We start from the raw sequence: 23,745 nt of genomic DNA, 5'->3' as shown, positions 1-23,745 counted from the left end.
AGGGTTTTCTATGTAGAGGATCATGTCATCTGCAAATAGTGAGAGTTTTACTTCTTCTTTTCCAATTTGGATTCCTTTTATTTCTTTTTCTGCTCTGATTGCTGTGGCCAAAACTTCCAAAACTATGTTGAATAGTAATGGTGAAAGTGGGCACCCTTGTCTTGTTCCTGACTTTAGAGGAAATACTTTCAATTTTTCACCATTGAGGATAATGTTTGCTGTGGGTTTGTCATATATAGCTTTTATTATGTTGAGGTATGTTCCTCCTATTCCTGCTTTCTGGAGAGTTTTTATCATAAATGGTGGATATTCTCTAGACAGGAAACACAAAAACGGTGTACAAATTCGAACCCAAAACAATAAAGTAAATGGCAACGGGATCATACTTATCAGTAATTACCTTAAACGTAAATGGGTTGAATGCCCCAACCAAAAGACAAAGACTGGCTGAATGGATACAAAAACAAGACCCCTACATATGTTGTCTACAAGAGACCCACCTCAAAACAGGGGACACATACAGACTGAAAGTGAAGGGCTGGAAAAAGATTTTCCATGCAAATAGGGACCAAAAGAAAGCAGGACTAGCAATACTCATATCAGATAAAATAGACTTTAAAACAAAGGCTGTGAAAAGAGACAAAGAAGGTCACTACATAATGATCAAAGGATCAATCCAAGAAGAAGATATAACAATTATAAATATATATGCACCCAACACAGGAGCACCGCAGTATGTAAGACAAATGCTAACAAGTATGAAAGGAGACATTAACAATAACACAATAATAGTGGGAGACTTTAATACCCCACTCACACCTATGGATAGATCAACTAAACAGAAAATTAACAAGGAAACACAAACTTTAAATGATACAATAGACCAGTTAGACCTAATTGATATCTATAGGACATTTCATCCCAAAACAATGAATTTCACCTTTTTCTCAAGCACACATGGAACCTTCTCCAGGATAGATCACATCCTGGGCCATAAAGCTAGCCTTGGTAAATTCAAAAAAATAGAAATCATTCCAAGCATCTTTTCTGACCACAATGCAGTAAGATTAGATCTCAATTACAAGAGAAAAACTATTAAAAATTCCAACATATGGAGGCTGAACAACAGGCTGCTGAATAACCAACAAATCACAGAAGAAATCAAGAAAGAAATAAAAATTTGCATAGAAACGAATGAAAATGAGAACACAACAACCCAAATCCTGTGGGACACGGTAAAAGCAGTCCTAAGGGGAAAGTTCATAGCAATACAGGCACACCTCAAGAAACAAGAAAAAAGTCAAATAAATAACCTAACTCTACACCTAAAGCAACTAGGAAAGGAAGAAATGAAGAACCCCAGGGTTAGTAGAAGGAAAGAAATCTTAAAAATTAGAGCAGAAATAAATGCAAAAGAAACAAAAGAGACCATAGCAAAAATCAACAAAACCAAAACCTGGTTCTTTGAAAGGATAAATAAAATCGACAAACCATTAGCCAGACTCATCAAGAAACAAAGGGAGAAAAATCAAATCAATAAAATTAGAAACGAAAATGGAGAGATCACAACAGACAACACAGAAATACAAAGGATCATAAGAGACTACTATCAACAATTATATGCCAATAAAATGGACACGAGGAAGAAATGGACAGATTCTTAGAAAAGTACAACTTTCCAAAACTGGACCAGGAAGAAATAGGAAATCTTAACAGACCCATCACAAGCACAGAAATTGAAACTGTAATCAAAAATCTTCCAGCAAACAAAAGCCCAGGTCCAGACGGCTTCACAGCTGAATTCTACCAAAAATTTAGAGAAGAGCTAACACCTATCCTGCTCAAACTCTTCCAGAAAACTGCAGAGGAAGGTAAACTTCCAAACTCATTCTATGAGGCCATCATCACCCTAATACCAAAACCTGACAAAGATGCCACAAAAAAACAAAACTACAGGCCAATATCACTGATGAACATAGATGCAAAAATCCTTAACAAAATTCTAGCAATCAGAATCCAACAACACATTAAAAAGATCATACACCATGACCAAGTGGGCTTTATCCCAGGGATGCAAGGATTCTTCAATATCCGCAAATCAATCAATGTAATACACCACATTAACAAATTGAAAAATAAAAACCCTATGATTATCTCAATAGATGCAGAGAAAGCCTTTGACAAAAATGCAACAGCATTTTAGAAAGTAGAAAGACAAATAATGACTGATTTCGCAGACCCAGGAAAGTTCAAGTCACTTAGTTTCCACTGCAGAACTCACAACAAGCTCAGCAATGGGAAACAACAGGTATGTCTTGTAGTGAGGTGAAAGTGAAAGTGAAGTCGCTCAGTCGTGTCCTACTCTTTGCGACCCCATGGACTGTAGCCTACCAGGCTCCTCTGTCCATGGGATTTTCCGGGCAACAGTACTGGAGTGGATTGCCATTTCCTTCTCCAAGTGAGGTTAAAGGTGAGCCTAAAAACAAGAAAATTCCTAGAAGAAACTGATTAAGAAATAGAACCTACTAATTCTCCTCACCTAATCCATATAGCTCAGCAATTGCCCCTTCCCCTCCCAGGCATGTCACCAGAGACTCTTCTCTAGGGAGAATAAAAATGAGAGTCTGGACCAGGGGAAACCAGCAACACCTGGAAGCAACCTCCTTAAGCAAAAGTTTACATACTGAGAGGACAATTTTCTTATCCTCAGAGCAGAACACTATCAGTTAATCTTATACCCTGCAGGGTAGGAGACTAGGAGAACCTTCTCTGAAAAACAAGATCAGCATCGAAAAACAAAACCAAAAAACAAACAAACAAAAAAACCCCCCAAAAAACCCCCAAAAAACCCTCAATGAAAAGATACTGACTGACTTGGGGTTTTACAATGAAATTACCGAACCAGACTATGTCATGGTAAAGTCCAGAATTCAACAAGACCTGGCACACAGACTTTCCAAGTAGCTTTTCTTTTTACCTGTCTAATTCTTAAATATGAACCAATAACCAAGGATCACCATGTATCTAAATAAAGCCTCTAAAATGATAAAGGCCAAAACAAATGGAGGAAGGAGAGGAAATAAATTAGGTAGGTAGTAAATAACAATCATTATTCTCAGATAAATAAAAGAGTGTACCTAAGAAATGAGAAGACACTTCTACTAAAAGGGTGAAGAGTCATTAAGAGAATGAAAAGAACACTTATAAATGAAAATATGGCATTATACAATGAGAGCATGCCAACAAAACAACACGATTTCAAAATAAGCTGCTGCTGCTGCTACTGCTAAGTCGCTTCAGTCGTGTCTGACTCTGTGCGACCCCATAGAAGGCAGCCCACAAAATAAGCTAAAAACGTTAAAAAGATATTCAAGACACAAAGACCCATATAAATGAAGAAATCAGAAAAGCTTAAAAATGAAGGAACAGAACTACATGAAGAATTAGAAATTTAGTAAGAATTCAGGAATGAAGACTAAACTGAAAGACACACAAGAGTGGATATACACAACAGACATGCCAAGAGAGCAAAGACAGATGCAACATACAGGTAACAGGAGTCCCTCACAGAAATCCAAGCAAGGGAACAGAATACCAAAAACCGTAAGTAGAAATAAAAAGAAACTACACACTGAAAGAACACAATGCAGACCCGAGAATACTGACCCAGGATAACTAACGCCAGATATATTCTGGGAAAATATTTAGATTACAGAGAAAAATCTTTGGGCGTGGAGGCAAAAAGGGCAAGTTATTTACAAGGAAAACAAAAAAAGATTACATCGGTTTTCAACAGTTATCAATGCTTTTTCTAGAATAAAATAGAGAAACATATTTAAGAGACTCAAAGAAAGAAAATGCAAGCCAAGGATTACATATTTAGCAAAACTTTGTGACTTTCAAGGTCACAGAGCACAGAAAAACAGTTATTAATCAGCAAGAACTCACAGAATACAGTTCTCATGATTCTATCCTGATATATCATCTGAAGAATGAGTTTCACACAACCCAAATTGACTACAGTAGAAACATCAATATAGGGGTTGATACTATTAAATGCAGAGTTCCTTGAGGAGAAAGGCCAAATGAAGTTGGAAGGGAGAGAGGACAGTATGTAACGGCTACATGTTCTGACAAGATAGACACAGTCAAAGTATAAAAGCAGCGGAAGAAAAATATATATTCTCTTTCCTCCAAAAAGGCCTCAAAACAACTGACCAATCCAGTAACAGTGAGCATTGTTAGCAACCAGAATGGGAGCTCAAAATCCCATTTCCACTAAAAGAATCCAGAGTTTCTTGGAGAAATGGGTGATTTCAGATTTAGGAACGTAAAAAAGGAGTCTTAGACATCCTGCTACATTGGATAACAAGCAAACTATCAAAAACTACAAACGATGTAACAAAAGGACATAGTGGATAAACTGAATATGCTTTCACTGACGGGACAATCTGAGCTGCAAGAAGGGTGATGTGGTGATGGGATGAAATCCACGCACTATGTATGTTTCAGCGCTGTGATTAGACTGGCGCACAGAGACCCGGTTTTTGAGTTACCAGACATTTTCTATCTCTTAACCTAGGTGGTGTTTATAGGGGTAGCTGCTTTACAATAGTTTTGTCAAGAAAATGCACTGTTCATAACAAACACCCTCTTCCAACAACACAAGAGAAGACTCTATATGTGGACATCACCAGATGGTCAACACCGAAATCAGACTGATTATATTCTTTGCAGCCAAAGATGGAGAAGCTCTATACAGTCAGCAAAAACAAGACCGGGAGCTGACTGTGGCTCAGACCATGAATTCCTTATTGTCAAATTCAGACTTAAATTGAAGAAAGTAGGGAAAACCACTAGACCATTCAGGTATGACCTAAATCAAATCCCTTATGATTATACAGTGGAAGTGAGAAATAGATTTAAGGGCCTAGATCTGATAGATAGAGTGCCTGATGAGTTATGGAATGAGGTTCGTGACACTGTACAGGAGACAGGGATCAAGACCATCCCCATGGAAAAGAAATGCAAAAAAGCAAAATGGCTTTCTGGGGAGGCCTTACAAATAGCTGTGAAAAGAAGAGAAGTGAAAAGCAAAGGAGAAAAGGAAAGATATAAACATCTGAATGCAGAGTTCCAAAGAATAGCAAGAAGAGATAAGAAAGCCTTCTTCAGCGATCAATGCAAAGAAATAGAGGAAAACAATAGAATGGGAAAGACTGGAGATCTCTTCAAGAAAATCAGAGATACCAAAGGAACATTTCATGCAAAGATGGGCTCGATAAAGGACAGAAATGGTATGGACCTAACAGAAGCAGAAGATATTAAGAAGAGATGGCAAGAATATACAGAAGAACTGTACAAAAAAGATCTTCACGACCCAGTTAATACGATGGTGTGATCACTGACCTAGAGCCAGACATCCTGGAATGTGAAGTCAAGTGGGCCTTAGAAAGCATCACTACAAACAAAGCTAGTGGAGGTGATAGAATTCCAGTTGAGCTATTCCAAATCTTGAAAGATGATGCTGTGAAACTGCTGCACTCAATATGCCAGCAAATTTGGAAAACTCAGCAGTGGCCACAGGACTGGAAAAGGTCAGTTTTCATTCCAATCCCAAAGAAAGGCAATGCCAAAGAATGCTCAAACTACCGCACAATTGCATTCATCTCACACGCTAGCAAAGTAATGCTCAAAATTCTCCAAGCCAGGCTTCAGCAATATGTGAACCATGAACTTCCTGATGTTCAAGCTGGTTTTAGAAAAGGCAGAGGAACCAGAGATCAAATTGCCAACATCCACTGGATCATCGAAAAAGCAAGAGAGTTCCAGAAAAACATCTATTTCTGCTTTCTTGACTATGCCAAAGCCTTTGACTGTGTGGATCACAATAAACTGTGGGAAATTCTGAAAGAGATGGGAATACTAGACCACCTGACCTGCCTCTTGAGAAATTTGTATGCAGGTCAGGAAGCAACAGTTAGAACTGGCCATGGAACAACAGACTGGTTCCAAATAGGAAAAGGAGTATGTCAAGGCTGTATATTGTCACCCTGGTTATTTAACTTATATGCAGAGTACATCATGAGAAACGCTGGGCTGGAAGAAACACAAGCTGGAATCAAGATTGCTGGGAGAAATATCAATAACTTCAGATATGCAGATGACACCAGCCTTATGGCAGAAAGTGAAGAGGAACTCAAAAGCCTCTTGATGAAGGTGAAAGTGGAGAGTGAAAAAGTTGGCTTAAAGCTCAACATTCAGAAAACTAAGATCATGGCGTCCGGTCCCATCACTTCATGGGAAATAGATGGGGAAACAGTGGAAACAGTGTCAGACTTTATTGTTCTGGGCTCCAAAATCACTACAGATGGTGATTGCAGCCATGAAATTAAAAGACGCTTACTCCTTGGAAGGAAAGTTATGACCAACCTAGATAGCATATTCAAAAGCAGAGACGTTACTTTGCCAACAAAGGTCCGTCTAGTCAAGGCTATGGTTTTTCCTGTGGTCATGTATGGATGTGAGAGTTGGACTGTGAAGAAGGCTGAGTGCCGAAGAATTGATGCTTTTGAACTGTGGTGTTGGAGAAGATTCTTGAGAGTCCCTTGGACTGCAAGGAGATCCAACCAGTCCATTCTGAAGGAGATCAGCCCTGGGATTTCTTTGGAAGGAATGATGCTAAAGCTGAAACTCCAGTACTTTGGCCACCTCATGCGAAGAGTTGACTCACTGGAAAAGACTCTGATGCTGGGAGGGATTGGGGGCAAGAAGAGAAGGGGACGACAGAGGATGAGATGGCTGGATGGCATCACTGACTTGATGGACGTGAGTCTGAGTGAACTCCGGGAGTTGGTGATGGACAGGGAGGCCTGGCATGCTGTGATTCATGGGGTCGCAAAGAGTCGGAAACGACTGAGCGACTGATCTGATCTGATCTGATCTGATCTGATCTATCAAGCTTTGTGGGGTTTTTTGGTCTGTGTTTTTCATTACAATATAAAAAGGTTAATTTTAAAATATAGAAAAATTTATGTCAAAACAAGAAATAAGTAGCAGAAACAAAAAATATTCATAGGAAGGTTGGGAGATAAAATAAATTCCCAGACAGAATAACAAAACAAAGTGACGGTAAAGAGGAGAGATAAGTATTTGAGTGTCAGTCCAGGAGGTTCAACACCCAAATAACACGAGTTCCAAAAAATACACAAAAATTGAAAAAAGGAATTTTAGAAGGGGAGAAAAATTCATTTTTTAAACCAGAATTGAAATTCTCCATTTTCTAGATTGAGGGTCAGCAAACATTTTAGATACAGGGCCACAGATGCTTTAAACTCTGGACGCCACATACAGTCTCTGTCAAGTTATTCAACTTGGCCATATACCACCACAATGATAAGAGTGTGTCTGTGTGCCAATAAAACTTTATTTACAAAAATAGTGGCAGGCCAGATTCAGACACAAATCAGGTACTTCACCATAGCTGCCGACACTTTTCTACACTGAAAGGACACACTAAGCTCAGTCCATGAATGTAAACTATCTTTAGGTAAGACACACCATCATAAACTTTAAGGACAAGAAGATTCTAAAAGTCTCCACAGAGGAATAAACAGTATACATACAGGAGATCAAGCCTTACTGGACTTTTCAACAGCATTTCTGGGAGACAGAAGAAAATAGTGCAATACTTTAAAAATTCTATGAGCAAAGTACATCTGGTTTGCATTTCTATCAGAGTGTGAGGGTAGAATGCAGACATTTTAGATGTGCAGGGTCATAGAAAATTTACTTCTCACGCACTCTTTTTCAGGGAGTTGGTGGAGGAGGTGCCTGGCAAAGTGAAGGTGTAAACCACAAAAAGAAAGGCCCAGAAAATAGAGCTTCTAACAGAAGAAAAGGGTGAAGAAATCTATAGGATCAAGGTGGAGAAAGTCCCAGACTGAATGCTGTGTAGTAGTCCCAAGAGCATCTGACACCAGGCAGGGTAAGAGTGAAGACTCAGGGAGGGGACTTCTAGAAAAGGAAGATAAAATTGTCAGACTATTCATCAAGTCTGAACATACTGAGGAGAGACTCAGACAAATGGGGGAAAGGTTAGAGATCAATTACTAATATAATATGTAAGGGCTTTCCAGGCGGCCCAGTGGTTAAGAATCCACCTGCCAATGCAGGAGACGCGGGTTTGATCCCTGGGTCGGGAAGATCCCTTGCAAAAGGAAATGACAACCTACTCTGGAATCCTTGCCTGGGAAATCCCATGGACAGAGGAGCCTCGCAGGCTATAGACAAGGGGTCATAAATAGTTGGACGTGACTGAGCAATTGAGCATATATGCACCCAGAAAACTAGGCAAATAAACAAGCAAGATAATTACTAACTCAAGGGGAAACAGAAGGTTGTGCGAGAAAAAAAAAACCCTAACAATGTTACACGGCCAGTGAATTGCATTTCCATGGTCATAATAATGTAAACATGGAACAGAGATTTAGTAAAAACAGCACACAGGTCACGTAGGTCCAACTCTCTTCATCTTTGTTTCTGCAGCAACAAAATACCAAAAATCCTTGTTACCTTCCGCATAAAGACAGGTGGCCGAGACCACCTGTCTCGGCCAGGTGCATATCCCGATTTTCTTATTTCATGTACCTGTCCTCTAGAGTGAATTGATTTAGGTTTCACAATATTGAGTCAATAAATATTTACTTAGCTCTGATTATGGCCACAGTACTCAAGTCCTGTAAGAAACTGAATAGGTATAACATAAAGGCCTCAGCTTACAGGAACTTAGTCTGAAAAAATTTTTACAACAGTACAAGGCAAAAAAGGAGACATGGAAAACCGTCATAAGTCATTCTTGCCTGCATACTTGTCTTCCCTCCCAGAAGGGGCTAAATGATACACTGAAAATGCAAATCTCTACACATACACACACACAGTCTCTCTCTCTTCTCCTCCAATTTAATGGTTCACCATTACATTCAGGATAAAATTGAAGGCTCTCAGCATGACTCATAAGGCTCTTCTTTATCATGGTCCTGCCTCAGCCTACATTCTACACATTGAACTATATAAGGAGCTCTCTAAGTGCCAGGCTCCCTCAAAGCTGTAACATTCCACTGTCCACTTCTTCATATTTTGTGTGGACAACGTGTGTGCATACTCAGTTGCGTCTGACTCTCTGTGACTCCATGGACTGTAGCCCACCAAGCTCCTCTGCTTATGGGATTTCCCAGGCAAGAATACTGGCGCGGATTGCCATGCCCTCCTCCAGAGGGTCTTCCAGACCCAGGGACTGAACTTGCATCTCTTGCATTTCCTGCACTGCAGGTGGATTCTTTACCACTGAGCCATTGGGGACGCCTTACTCCTGCTTCAAAATTTAGGCGACCTGTCACCTTTTCTCAGGTCTCGTGACACCTGTCTCAGCCAGGTGCATATCCCGTGTGCTGAGAAGATGGCTGACGGAGTCTCAGAGTCCAGGAAGTGGCACAGAAGCCCTCTCTGGAGCAGGTTCATGGCAAGGGGCCGCCACCGACACTTCTGTCTCCTTCCGCACCCCCTGCTACTATCTTCCACCCATTGAGGAAGGAGAGGTTTCTCTTGGAGACACCAGGGGAAGAGCAGACGATTTAGACTTGTCTGGATGTAAGTCTCAGCACTGCCTCTTCACCTGTGAGCCTCAGTTTCCTCATCTGTGAAAAAGGAGAGTATCACCTCCCTGTTAGAGCTGTCCTGTGAGGAGTGAAGGGCAGAACACACAGAAGTGTCTGCCATAGAACAGAGGCTGGGTGAGGACTCTCTCCAACCTTCCCCAACATACACAGCCATCGCTGCCCCAGAACAAGCATTTTCCAACAATACTGTGGGGGACTTTAACGCAGGGTAATTTCTTTAGATGAATCTGACCCTGAACTTGAGTGGCCCAGGCACTGCTCCAGAGAGTCTCAAGGAAGAACCCAAGTTACTCCCCTGCTTTGAGTGAGTATGTGTGCTCAGTCGTGTCCAACTCTTTGTGACCCCATGGACTACAGCTCGCCAGGCTCCTCTGTCCACAGAATTTTCTGGGGAAGAATACTGGAGTGGGTTGCCATTTTTTCCTTCAGGGGATCTTTCCTGAGCCAGAGATCAAACCTATGTCTCCTGCATTGGCAGGTGAGTTTATTTTTTTTCTCCCCACTGAGCCACCTGAGAAGCCCTGCTTTAGTGCCTCCTTTAAATTCCTTGACATCAGGAGGCCCTATGGCTTGGGCTTCCCAGGACTGCCCTTCATTAAGAATAAAGACTTCTTCCTTTGGGCTGGGTATGAGCAGGAGTTTCTTAACTTGCTACCCAAGCTGGAAGGTTATTATGTGAGTGGCTAGAGTGATAAATAATGATGCCTAACCACATCTTTCACCTCAGTTGGATCTGTTTTAACTGCTCTTAGCTCTGCCAAGGCCCTACCATAGAGACACTTCTTCTTGAGACTGTGCTAACAAGTCACACGCCAGTAGATCAGATACACATTCTTTAACTGACTTTAGGTACATCGGTTTATTTCTGGGCTGTCTATTTGGTTCCATTGATCCATGTGTCTGTATTATTTGAAGCTCAGTGGTAAGTCTGGGGAGAGGTGAGCCCTAAGAAAGCATGCAAGGTGGTAAGCATCTGGGAGAAACTGATCAGTGAGCCAGAAGAGCAAGGTCAGGCAGGTCCCCCACGACTCTGGTCTCAAGTCTGACCTGATCAGCTTAGGATGGGTGACAGGCAGCTTCTGACACAGCTTCCAAGGCTCCCCACCTCCCATACTTGCCCCCTCGTGTGAGCTCCTCCCGCCAGATATAGGTTGGACCTACCGGCTAGCTTCTAGTGAAGAGAATATGACAAAGGTGACGAGCGGTCACTTGCAAGATTAGGTTACAAAGGACTGGGACTTCCTTCTTGTCCACAATCTCTCCTCTGGCCTCCTGTTTGCTCTGATGTAGCCAGCTGCCATGCTGTGAGATGCTCTGAGGAGAGGCCCATGGGGCAAGGACCCAAGGGAAGCTTCAGTCCAACATCCCTGAGGAACTGAATCCTTCCAACCTCAACGTAAATGAGCCAAGAAGGGGATCCTCCTGGTGAAGCCTGAGAAAAGGGTGGCCTGGTGGGAGACCCAGTTACTAATACATTAGGAAGCGTCTTGGGCCGTGCTCTGGTACAGAGGCACTGTTTTCAACTAAGTTTGGTTTTCTCAGGTCTGGTCAATGACATTTTTACAAACTCTAACTGTACAGAACATCTGCAGCATGGTCATCATATCCAATTTAAATTTGATTTCTGCTTTAGTTGCAACATTGAATAATTCACCTAACCTCTTTCCTTCCCTTCATAAATCTAAATGGATGGTAAAATGTTTCCTTCAAAAACTGTTGAAGACCACAGCAAATGAGTAATCACACACACACGTGTATATGTATACTATATTATTAACATTATATATCTATGATTATTCAGTGCCTATGAATTCCTCCCCCTTACTCTTATGCTTAAATTCTTTGGGTATCTTATACTGGTACCTTATATATAGACTACACTACTTTCAGATCTAAAACTAATTAATTATCATTTCTCTATTGGAAAACATCTAGAGGTTTCCTTTATCACAAAGGTTTGGTGACTCTGTTTTCACAAACAATTTTGATAAATTTTCTACCCGCTAGACAAAAGACTTCAACCAGGAAATCAGTCAAATGCATTGTTGGCTTTTCCAAAAGAACAGCCTTTGAATATTCTTTTGTGCAGGGTTAGCTTGCAGTGCTGCTCTCCCTCGGGTGTGCACTGGCTAACTGCAATCCAACCAGTCCCTCTCAATCGTGCCATGTTGCCATGTTCTTGCCCACAATATCCTCTTATCTAAGAATGACCTCTTTCCTCATTCACCCTGCTTAACCTGCTAAGCCCGGCCCGAGTCTCGCTACCTGGATACAGGTACTATGCCTTAAACTTTTGGGGGCATTTCCCTACAAACTTATCATAATGCCAGGCCCTTGGGAGTTAATCAACAAACAAGACTGAAGTCCTCTGAGTTTCCTACTTCTACTCCCAAATTCCCTTCGCTAACACCATTTTTACTCTTTCAAGTTACATGGTCCCTTTCTCCTTCTATCACCTAACATCTCGTCTAACTCGCTTTCCCTAAAACTTATGCTTGAGGCCATAATTACAGAGAGGCCTTTACAGAGCCATTCAAAGCCATTAGGATTATTGGCTGATTAAGGATAAGTCGGATAAGGAAACCCAGTGGGAACTAGTTCTGTTTTTGCTGGCTTTCTAATTTATCAAAGTCAAGTTCTCAGAGTCTAAATGTTTAATAAGTACTTTCTAAAAGATTTCATTGTTTTGTTTTGTTCTTATCACACTTGAGTGCTTAATAAACATTTTTCTCTCAGGGCTTGACATCACGCCAGAACTCTGCTGTCTGTTCTTCCAACCAACCAGCACAAGATCATGTGTTTTCGTAAAAGAGCAAGACTTTTAGGTCCACAGGGACCACTTAAAAGCTTATAAATAAAACACTGGTTGGGCTTTTTCTAAGTGTTTGAGAAGAAAAGAAGCAGAAAAAATTTCTTTCCTCTCATTATAGTGAAGCGTGCTTAATACACACGGAGGTGGCGGGAGGATGGAGATGTGTCAGCGGACTGACGCTCTTTATGGTTTTCCTTGTTTAGTTGCTCAGTCATGTCCGACTCTTTGTGATCCCACGGGCCAGGTTTCTCGGTTCATGGGATTTCCCAGGCAAGAATACTGGAGATTAGCCATTTCTTTCTCCTGGGGATCTTCCTGACCCAGGGATCAAACTTGAGTCTCCTGCACTGGCAGGCAGATTCTTTATTACTGAGTCTCCAGGGAAGCCTTATGATCTTTATGGAATTTACCAAAAGCAAAACCTGAAAATCAAGCATTTCTTAATACTAAACTGAAATCAGATTATAAACCTTGATTTTTGTTTTAGATCAATTTCTCTCTTAAAAGCACAAAGGCAATTGTTTAGGCTACCAAAGCATGACATAAATAATTCTTGAGAGGGCCTAACCCATCTCTGCTTTCATTTTCTGCTTATCAAAACCCTCTTATCTATAATTTGATCTCTTTAAGTGGACTTGCTGCCCAAAACAGAGTCCTAGGCAGATGAACGCTCCTAGTTCTCAGGATAAAGTAATTAAACGGAGTTTTTGTCTGTCAGCCAGTATCCTGGGAGTTTAGTTAGGCCGAACCTGCCCTTCAGAGGCTAACTGACTCTAAGTGAAATGAAATGACTACGTTTCTGGAACTGCAAAGTTGTGATGATGCCATCAAAGTACCACCACTCTCTGCTGCTGCTAAGTCGCTTCAGTTGTGTCTGACTCTGTGCGACTCCATAGATGGCAGCCCACCAGGCTCCCCCATCCCTGGGATTCTCCAGGCAAGAACACTGGAGTGGGTTGCCATTTCCTTCTCCAATGCATGAAAGTGAAAAGTGAATTTGAAGTCGCTCAGTTGTGTCCGACTCTTAGCAACCCCATGGACTGCAGCCTACCAGGCTCCTCCATCCATGGGATTTTCCAGGCAAGAGTACTGGAGTGGGGTGCCATTGCCTTCTCCGACCACTCTCTAAGAACCCGCTTAAGACATCTTTAAAAACTCTAACATAAGCAAACTGTGTTCAATTCAATTCTCCTATATTACAGAAAAGAAGACTGAGTCCCAGAATCTGAATGATACTGCTAATGATCATCAACAGGGGGATTAGGAAAGTAACTTCTCTTCTGCTATACTAAATACGTTGCTCTCACTAGGAAAGGCAGTGCTGAAAGATAAGTAAGGCTGAGGAAGGCAGATGTGTGATGGTTACTGAAAGGGGGGTGATGCGAGCCACGCGTATCATTAAAGGGAGAAAGGATGCTGGTGTTCGCTGGGCACCTACCGTGTGCCTGGCACTGTTTTAAGGACTTTACTTGCATTACTCATTTAGTCCTCACAACAGCCTGGTGACGTTGCTAATACTATTCCTATCATATAAGCAAGAAAACAGAGCCGAGAAGAGATGAGCTTCTGCAGCCAAAAAGCAGATCTGAAATTCAAACACCAGTCTATTTGACCTCTAAGCCCAGAGTTTTAATTTTCTTCCTGCTACATAGTGAGACCTGATAAATTCATCTATAAATACCTAAAGAGTATCAGAACAGAGGAACTTCAAGTACAATATGCTTTTTTTTTTTTTTTTAATTATGTCTTCTATAAGGTATAAATCCACATTTTAAGTTCTGAGTACTGAAAACTGCCATAACATTTCAGCCAGGAATATATCGATGCATAATTCCTTAACGCTAGTCAGAGGATTGTGACAATATCCTATAATGATTTAGCCTCTTAATTATAATTGTAGATTTCTAGTCTTATACAAAAAGTGCTACATTTACATAAAAAATATTAGAAGATGGGTTAGTTTCTTCAGTGCAATATTGTGCTTTAAATTTTCCCACTAAAAACCTAAATTTTGAAGTGTATATGGGAATGTCAAGAGGCTCAAAAATTTTATGGTAGGGGATTCTCCTTTCCCTACCCTTCAAAAATCTCTTTCAAGAAGTGTAAGCTGCAATGTCAAAATGAGGAAGGATAGCTAACTTCTAAATAAATCTCAGGGAGCAGTGTCAACTGAGCTGGGGAGTCTGACAGCTGCCAAAAAGCAAGCGTAATGGTTTTTTTGGGGGGGATGGCAGGTTGGTAAATACACTAATACTAAATCAAATGCTAATTCAAACTAACTTCCTGTGATTTAAGGGAATTTGTCAGAAACCAATGAGCCTGAAAGATGTTCATATATTGTTTTTTTTGGTTGATGGTCTTATGAGTAACTTAAGCGACTAAGATGCATTTTAATTTTAAACACTTAACCGTGAGACAGCTTGTATAAGGTTTAGGTCAAAAATTAGGGGCTTGAATCCAACTCATGGAAGTGTTCTGCTTGAGGTGTTCATTGGTAATTTTATTTTAATGTGAGAGCCAACTTTTTAAAAGGTAGAAAAAAAAAAATCACATGTGAAACGTCCAGATCCTGAGCTTCTCATTAAAAAAAAAAAAAAAGAACAGGTTTTGGCAGTGATGGGCTCACTTTCCCATATGCCCTAAACTGTGCTGAAGTAGTGTGTCAGCTGCCCCTTTGGAGAGGTGTGGTCACCAGGCCATGGTTCCCGCCAGCCAACCCCACTCCTGTACTTACCTACCCCTTTCTCATCCCTAGAGGTATCTGAGATTGTGAACCCTATTTTATAGGAATGGAACAAGGGGAATGAAGGAATTAAAAAATAAATTGAGATATAAAGAAAAGATACAGCCGTATCATTTGGTCACTGTACTAAGTGACAGCAAGCAAACAGTGATTCGCGATAGAGTCTGTCACAGTGTCTTGGGACATATGATATCATCTGGCTTATGACGGGGAACTTTTCAAGGGGTGTAAATCCTTAAATGTTTACATGAAACGCTTTTAGTATTCTGGCACAAGATGACGTTCTGGGTGACTATTTTGAGAGAACTCTTTTGTCAGATTTCAATTACAAAATAGCTCCTCACATTTTTCTACCAGTTCTAATATTTATGCTGAATTTCTTCAAGAGAAAAAAAAAAGGACATGGCTTGCTTAATTGTCCGTCACCTTGGTTTAATCTTTCCAATAATCAGACTCTTCTCTTTCACTATCAGTAACTATGGCTCATCTCACACTCAGAAACCAAAACAAAATGCTTGATGGGGATCAGAAATATGCTCAGGATACACGAAGTAATGAAATACAGTCTCCGATTGGTCCAAGTTATCCTTTCTTCTCAACAAGCTACCTCTCAACAGTTTCTGGTTTTTGCCCACCAGGTGGCGAGATAACCGATTCAAGGTTTTATTTCAACTAGCACCTTTCTCAGAGAAGGCAATGGCAACCCACTCCAGTGTTCTTGCCTGGAGAATCCCAGGGACGGCGCAGCCTGGTGGGCTGCCGTCTATGGGGTCGCACAGAGTCGGACACGACTGATGTGACTTAGCAGCAGCAGCAGCACCTTTTTAAAAAAACAGAGATATCCTAAAGCACCTTAGGAAATTACTTTCAGGCCCCCTCCCTAGCCCTCTGCTCCTTCCAGTTCAATTCACCTTTTCCCCTAAAATACAATGGCATTTTTATCGGTGAGCCAGTTATCTTGTATTTTACAAAGAATGGGAAGCAAAGACCACTGCCAAGGATTCTGTCCAAGGTCACAAACAAAAAAGGCAAAATAAGGACTTGGACGTCTCAAGGCTTGGTCCAGGGTTTGGGAATCAGGAAACAGTGACCTTTGAACATCATTACTGGTGTGCCAAAATTCTTCATGGCAGAATATTTAAGGGTGTAAATTTAAAAGGAGGAAGTGAGGGGAGCCAAGGTGTCCGTGTTCCACAGCAAGTGAAAACAAACTCCTCAGGTTTCTAAGGAGGGGGGTGAAGCGAGGAACTGGGACAAGTGTGGGCCAGTGGGCAGACAGGAGAGGGGAAAAAAGGAGAGGAGGTATGTGATGGGCAGGAGGAAGGAGGCTGAGAGTAAGAAGGCACTCGGGACGGGAGGGGACCCGTGCTAAGCTGGCAGATCAAGGAAGGCAGCCACGAGCACTGAGAAAACTCAGAAATGCACGCGTCTCCCAAGTGTTTCCTAATGACAAGTCAGACAGATACCATGTCCCCAGTGAAGGAAACAGAGACACAAAGAAGACCCATAAAACACAGAAGATGTGCACTCTTATGCATTCTTCCATCACATGAGGGGCTCACATGCTCTGCAGGAGAGGCCTGTAATGGCTGAGGGGCCGCCCAGCACAGTGGTTAGCGGCGCGGTGCTGGGATCCAGACAAGCCCAGCTGCCTGGGTTTGAATCCAAATCCTACCATCCTCTAATTGGTTGAGCTGAACAAGTTACTTAACCTCACTGTGCCTGTTTTCTCTTCTGCAAAACGATCATGTTGAAGAACTAAGTGAAGTAAAGAAAACACTGAGAAGAGGGTCAGGCACGTAACAAGTGCTACTTAAGTTAAACAAGATGAATAACACATGTGATAAAGGAATGCATCGAGGAGACTCATATTCTCATCTCTGAGACAGTCACAGTATAAAAACAAAGCAGGGACTTCCCTGGTGGTCCAGTGGCTAAGACCCCCCTTCCTATGCAGGGGGTGCAAGTTTGATCGCTGGTTGGGAAGCTAAGGTCCCACATGCTGCATGAGCCGAAAACCAAAATGTAAAACAGAAGCAATATTGTAACAAATTCAATAAAGACTTTGAATATGGTCCACGTTAAAAAAAATATATAAGCAAAAACCAAACAAAGCATATTCTCCTAGCTACATGTTCATAGTGTGTATTAGTTGACCAGCTGTGTCTGACTCTGTACAATCCCATGGACTGTAGCCTGCCAGGTTCCTCTGTCCATGGGATTTCCCAAGCAAGAATACTAGAGTGAGTTGTCACTTCCTCCTCTAGGGGATCTTCCTGACCCAGGGATGGAACCTGGGTCTTATGCATGGCAGGCAGACTCTTTATGGTCTGAGCCACCAGGGAAGCCTAATCATATTCATGTATCCTTGTAGAAAGAATGTCACAAAACCCAAGACATTCTAAAGTTTAGGTAACAGATGGCTCACAAATCATGGACCTAGAGGGAAAGAACTCAATGACGAGGTAGCTGGAAGAGAGTAGAATGGGTAGGAGTATAAGGAACACACCTAAGAAATTACAGACGAGTTCTGACTCTGGACGCCAGGCCTGGAGGGCTGGGGCTGAGGTGCTGGGGGCTAAGGGCAGCAACTGGCAGGGGTGACCAGCTGCAATGTGTTAAGACTGACTGGTGTCCTCTACTATCTATCAAACATGAGCGCAGGAGAAGAACCAAGCTGCCTCTCTGCCTTCTCGACTGCATTTCCACTCCCTTCACCTCTTCATTCTTCCGCTACAGCCTTCTTAGTTCAGGCTTCTGTTCTCTTGCCTGGGTTTCTGCCACTGGGCTTCCTGCTCCTGTCTCTGTATCCCATCCATCCTCCATGCTGCTTCCAGGGTTGCTTCCTCTCAGTAGATATGCGATCATGTCTCTGCCTCGTCAACCTCCCCTGATGAACTTCCCACGCCCGATTACAGAAAAATCAGTCTTCACATGGTAGACTCTTCATTAGCTTGCTCCAGTGTCCCTGTCTAGGGACATTTCACCCTTCCCCCTCTGTACTCAACCAATTCTAATCCACCCTGGACTTCTCATTGTTCCCTGAATATACTATATCAAGGGCCCCAACCTCTGGGATCTAATGCCTAATGATCCGAGGTGGAGTTGATGTAATAATAACGGAAATAAAGTGCACAATAAATGCGATGCACTTGGACCATCCCCAAACCATCCCCCGCCCCAGTCCATGGAACACCTGTCTTCTACAAAATGGGTCCCTGGTGCCAAAAAGGCTGGAGACTGCTGTATCCTACGATGCTTTGCCTGGACCCCACTTTATGACCTTTTCTATCAGGAGACGTCCTTTTCTTTCTCTGAGACTAACCTTAATTGTCATCTCCTAAGGAATGTCCCTCCTCAGTTCCCTAAGCAAAGAAACACCTTCATTTTCGGAGCACCTATAGCCTTGTGACCAAGCATCTGTTACAATCCATGCCACCCAAGACTGTAATGTACATGTTTCATTGTCTGACTTCCCATTAACCCCTCTGCACCTCAAAGAGACAGCCAACTGTTTACAAAACACCCAAACCTAGCATACTACCTTGCATATGGCATGGCTGCCTCTCAAAATATGGTGGTTGAATCAAACACAGGGGAAAGAGAATCTCGGTTCTAATAGTATAAGCTAAGCAGAAAACAAGAAAACACTTCAGACAGCTTTGCTAAGCCCTTCCCCTGCCCCCCACAGCTGTCAAGGGGAGTGACCGCCCACTGCTCACCGCTGAATATCCTTGTTCTTCCACAGGGAGGCAGACTGGGCCTTGGGCACTCGTTCAATGAAGTTCACCAACTCTTCCATGAGAAGCCTGAGTGGAAACAAGGAAAGCTATGAACACCCAAAAAGAGCGTCAGAAAAACACGGCACTCTAACACAGTCAAGAGAAAAGGGCTTGTTTGCCTGCCCCTCCCCAATCATCTTTCTTCCTGTTTCATAGAAATGTGGGCACCATTTTATATAAAGCTGAACAAAAACTTAGACTCTGTCTTGAACGTCCATGTTAAAAAATCGGAATGTAAATGATTTAATTCACCTTTAAAATAAGCCTGGAGTGTCGCTTATCTTGAAAGGCTGAAATATTTAAACCTACAGTTTTACTCTCACTCTTAAGATCTCTGCCTTTATTGAAGTAATTAAAAACACAGCAGGAGAAAAAGCTAAATGAGCATGAAGTATCTGATTTTGGTGGTAGCAGAGGTAGGATCGTTTCTTAATGACGACATTAAATGGACATTTTTAAACAGGGAAAACAAATTTTCTTCACATTATGTTTTAGGAATGAACAAAATTCCACATGCAAGAACACTAATCCTAAAGCTCTAACTCAAGGACCTGCCAAAGGACAGGCTCTGCGACTGCAAGCTGGATTTCCACAGACTCCCACCTGAGGGAACCTGAGAGATGCCTCACTCAGCTGGTCAAAGATCTCATGCTCTGAGGAAGCCACGGAACAGAGCGCTGAGAGGCCCCTGCATAGCTACAGGATTTCCAGAAAGCTAGAAACAGACTTTTACATCTTGATTCCCCTATGTAATACAGTACAGATGTTCCGTATCGACTTAAATCCTCTCCCAATAAACATACAGGCGTGGCAAGCCATAAATTTATTAGCATTTTGAATGCTGGAAAACTTCATTTTGCTTCCATTTATTTACTTATTCCTAATACCATCACTGTCTTTCATCTCAAGGGAGCAGCACCTGTTCTGGCATTCGAAGGTCTGGGATTCAGGCTCATGGCTGTTGTGGCTGTCGCTTTCAGGAGAACATTCTGCTATGTCCATCCTCAGGACTTAGCTTTCTCACACAATCTAATGCTTTCAGTTTCTCCTCTCCCTGAAACTGATCCATCACCTTTACTTCTCTATTATGTCTTTCCCTCAGATCTTTTACAGTTTTTCTGTACACACTGAGGGTAATAAATTGGACACAAAAAACACAGACAGATTTTGCTTCACTCCTGGTAATTCCATCTTGCTGGACTTCAGCCAGACTCTGGAACCTAGAACGAAGAGTCTATATTGCATGTGGATCCTGTAGTTTGGGTCTTGATAGTTTTACCTCATACCATACTGGGCTGTTTGCTTCAACACCATTCTTTCTGTTCTGGGGTAATTTTCTTCACATAATTTTTATTTTCTCACTAAATGATGCTATGGTTACTTGAAACAATCTTCTGTCCCACAGAGACTTGGGAGGGGCTGGCATCTGGCTCACAGCATTCTCAGAGTCAAAGAAAGACTGTGAGGTTTTCATTTCATTGGGTCTTGAGTTTCACTCAGTCAACAGTACAGACAACTTCATCTAAATTCTTATCCTGTTTTCTACCAGCCATCTCTTTCTCTCTTTTTTCCTTTTATTGGCATGTGGGATCTCAGTTACCGGATCAGGGATTGAACCCACACCCTCTGCAATATTAAGTGTGGAGTCTTAACCACAGGACCACCAGGGAAATCCTGCAAGCCATCTCTGTTTATAGTCTGCACTAAAAGGCGGGGGGCAGGGGAGGGGAGCGGGCGGATTTTGAAAGCAAAGTAGTAAATTTTCTTTTTTTCTTAAATGTGCTGTGTTCCTTTCTCCCCCAAAGCCCTCTGTATTGCATCTCGGTGGCACCTACTGAATGATACCTCCCCTAATTAGTGTCGTCTGCATAGAAGAGTTGTCCCTCTCTTTCTGTTTTTCTAAGACTAAATGACCACTATTTGCAGCATCCATCTCTAGGCAACTCCAACGAACATTTGTTTTATCAGCAGAGTTGTCTATTCATTCTGTTTCTCTGGGTCAGCTGCTCAGGGGGAAACAACGGTGCCCCTGGGCACAACACTCTATTAGAGAGTCACTGTGGAAGGGAGGAGCTCTCCAGCCACTCACTCACAGCTCAAGCAGAAATGCCCTCACCTGCCGATCTGAACGGTGGGCTCCGTGGCGTAGACTGTGCCCGTGAACCCGGTGTGCTCGGTGATGTAGGGCAGGGCCATCATGCAGTGATAGTTAGAGATGAGGATCACATCCACTGTAGACAGATCTATTAGCTCGGTCTGGAAAAAAAGGGGAGGGAGTGATACGTATCTGTGCGCGGCACACAGATCAGCATGATGGGGCTGAAAAATGACACTGTCAGAAGGCAGAGGAGCGGCTGTGGTGCTACAGAATAATGATGCAGTCCCTGTAATGTTTCCGGTCTCTCATACGGGGATATTCCCTAGTGCTGACGTGGAGCAGCAGGACAGGACGGCTGCTGATTTTACTAAAACAGAGTTCTGAGAGGCAGACGTATGAGGATAAATGACAACGGGACACTGGCCACTGCTGCCTGCCAGGTGGAGCCAGGTGACAGGAAGCAGCTGTGAGGGAGTACCACACAGGAAGCAGATCTTCAGAAGTCCACTGTGGCAGACAACTTTATTTTTTTCGAGGTAACTTTTGACCACTAGTGCTGAATAGAGAACCACCCCCCCCGACAAATGTAGTGGCAGAGTCATAAAAGGAGGTTACACTCTTGTATTCTACCCTAATCACAACCCTCAGTCTACCCTTTACTCCACTATTAATGTCGTACGAACAGGGAAAAAGACAGGTTGGCAGGTGAGGAATAATGCTACTCATGTTGAGTAAATTTTATGAAAACTTTTAGTAGAAGGGAACGATTTTTACATAAATTTAAGCCCTACCTGCCTTTAAAAAAAATTATGAAGTATTTTTTTGGGGGCAATTGCTTCTGTGTTTTTTTTTTTTTTAATATTTACTTATTCATTTGGTTGTGCTGGGTCTTAGTTGCAGCACACAAGATCTAGTCCCTTCACCAGGGATTGAACCAGGGACCAGCCATTAGGAATGCAGATTCTCAGCCCTGGACCACCAGGGAAGTTCCCCTACCTGCTTTTTAAGGCTCAATTCTCTTCTCCCGCTAAGCCTTCCTGATTTGCCCAGATGAAAGAAAGCACTTCTTCCTAAGAACTGCCAAGGCACTTTGTGAATATCCCTCTTAAAGCAGTTACTACTCTTTACTATGGTGGGCACCTCAAAGTACCCCCTTGTCTCCCCAAACTGGAACATCTGAGATCAATAATCCCGTGGGACTCATCTCTGTCCCCTTCAAGCTGTGGCAGCCAGGACAGAACAGGCCTTGGTGGGTTGTTGTTGGAGGAATACATCACGAGAAGCAGCGCCCTCTGTGGAGGCGCCATTGTGAGAAGCTAGCAGCTCTGGTTCAGAGACATCTCCTCAGTCTCTGAGCTCTCCCTCACGGAACTTATCCCACAGAAACTGCATGAGGCGGTACAGATAGCATGGGGTAACTCAAGAAAGAGTTTTTGTTAGGAGACTGGGGCACAGAGCCACTGTGTACCCCACAGAGTAGAAGTAACAAAGATGTCTGCACCATCTTTGCAAACGACAGAGATAGTGCACCATTTTGGCTGTGGGTATTTTCTGGTTGAATGACTTTATGTGTAAAGTAAATTGATTTAATAAAGCCACCAAGGCATAATCAGCTTCAGCTCCTTAGGACAGAAAGGAGATTAGAGTCAAAAGCTACTCACTGCCAAGGCAATGGCAATCTGTGTGAATAAAATGTCTAAGGACCACAACTTAACTCTGTGTTGCGTACTGCACTTCCAAGACTATGTCTTCACATTAATGAAGGAAGGTCTACTGGTCCTATTTCTCACCTCCTCTCCAGAACGCTTTTTAAACAAATGAGAAGGTTAAGACAGAGTAGCAGAGTGACAGGTACAGAAGAAAACAAGGGAAGGAGAGTTGAAGCAACAGTAAAGGCCAAAAACTCCCCTCCCTTCCTTCTACCTCTATAGAAACTGGGTAGGGATATTTGAAATTTCTCTTTAAGGATGTAAGAATCAGTCCACAGAGTCTAGAATGATAAGAAATCTGGTGAAGACAGCTGGGGGACAAATGTGTGTATACACACACACACACACACACACACACACACACGTATTGCCTGTATATATATCAAAGACTGTCTACATAAACAATTTTCTGAGAAATAAATTTAACATCCAAACTATGTGTGTGTATTTACTTTCACTCAATGATAGCCCATAAAGATTATTTTTAAACTTCTATATAGACACTTTGGTTCTGTGTGTGTGTGTGCACGTGTGTGCTCAGATGTGTCTGACTTTTTGCGACCCCATGGACTATTGCCAGCCGGGCTCCTCTGTCCATGGGATTTCCCAGGCAAGAATACTGGAGTGGGTTGCCATTTCTTCCTCCAGGGGATCTTCCTGACCCAGGGATCGAACGCCCGTCTCTTGCATCTCTTGTACTGGCAGGCAGATTCTTTACCACTGCGCGACCTGGGAAGCCCAATACAGACACTTGGATTCTACAGACCATGAACTGGATCAAAACAATTATAATTTATTGGCTGCTTACTGTACTATCCTAGACTTTAGGCACAGTCTGTGGTACAGACTTTGGGGGAATACAAAGATGTTTAAAGTAGCTGCACTAGATTGTAAATTCCATGAAGACTAGAATTTTAGTTCTGT

At 42.4% G+C, this 23,745-nt stretch overlaps 1 protein-coding gene across 3 annotated transcripts in view; it reads right to left on the bottom strand.

The window, feature by feature from the left end:
• Positions 1-23,745, bottom strand: part of INTS9 (integrator complex subunit 9) — a 126,820-nt gene that overhangs the window by 49,394 nt on the left and 53,681 nt on the right. For all 3 annotated transcript variants that reach the window (XR_015169409.1, XM_086414772.1, XM_086414773.1), the window contains exons 5-6: positions 21,131-21,270; positions 18,955-19,041 (exon numbers count right to left, since the gene is read on the bottom strand). Coding sequence is in view for 2 of the 3 variants with exons in the window: in XM_086414772.1 (XP_086270898.1) it covers positions 18,955-19,041; positions 21,131-21,270 (227 nt within the window). In the remaining variant the exon portion in view is untranslated. The remainder of the gene's footprint in view (positions 1-18,954; positions 19,042-21,130; positions 21,271-23,745) is intronic.

The sequence above is a fragment of the Bos grunniens genome, chromosome 8, assembly GCF_055505025.1.
Source record: "Bos grunniens cultivar Pamir isolate PY7600 chromosome 8, Bosgru_T2T1.0, whole genome shotgun sequence".
In the NCBI taxonomy this organism is placed as follows: Eukaryota; Metazoa; Chordata; class Mammalia; order Artiodactyla; family Bovidae; genus Bos; species Bos grunniens.
The sequence above is the reverse complement of the archived record's forward strand: the minus strand, read 5'-3'. Positions and strand labels throughout refer to the sequence as shown.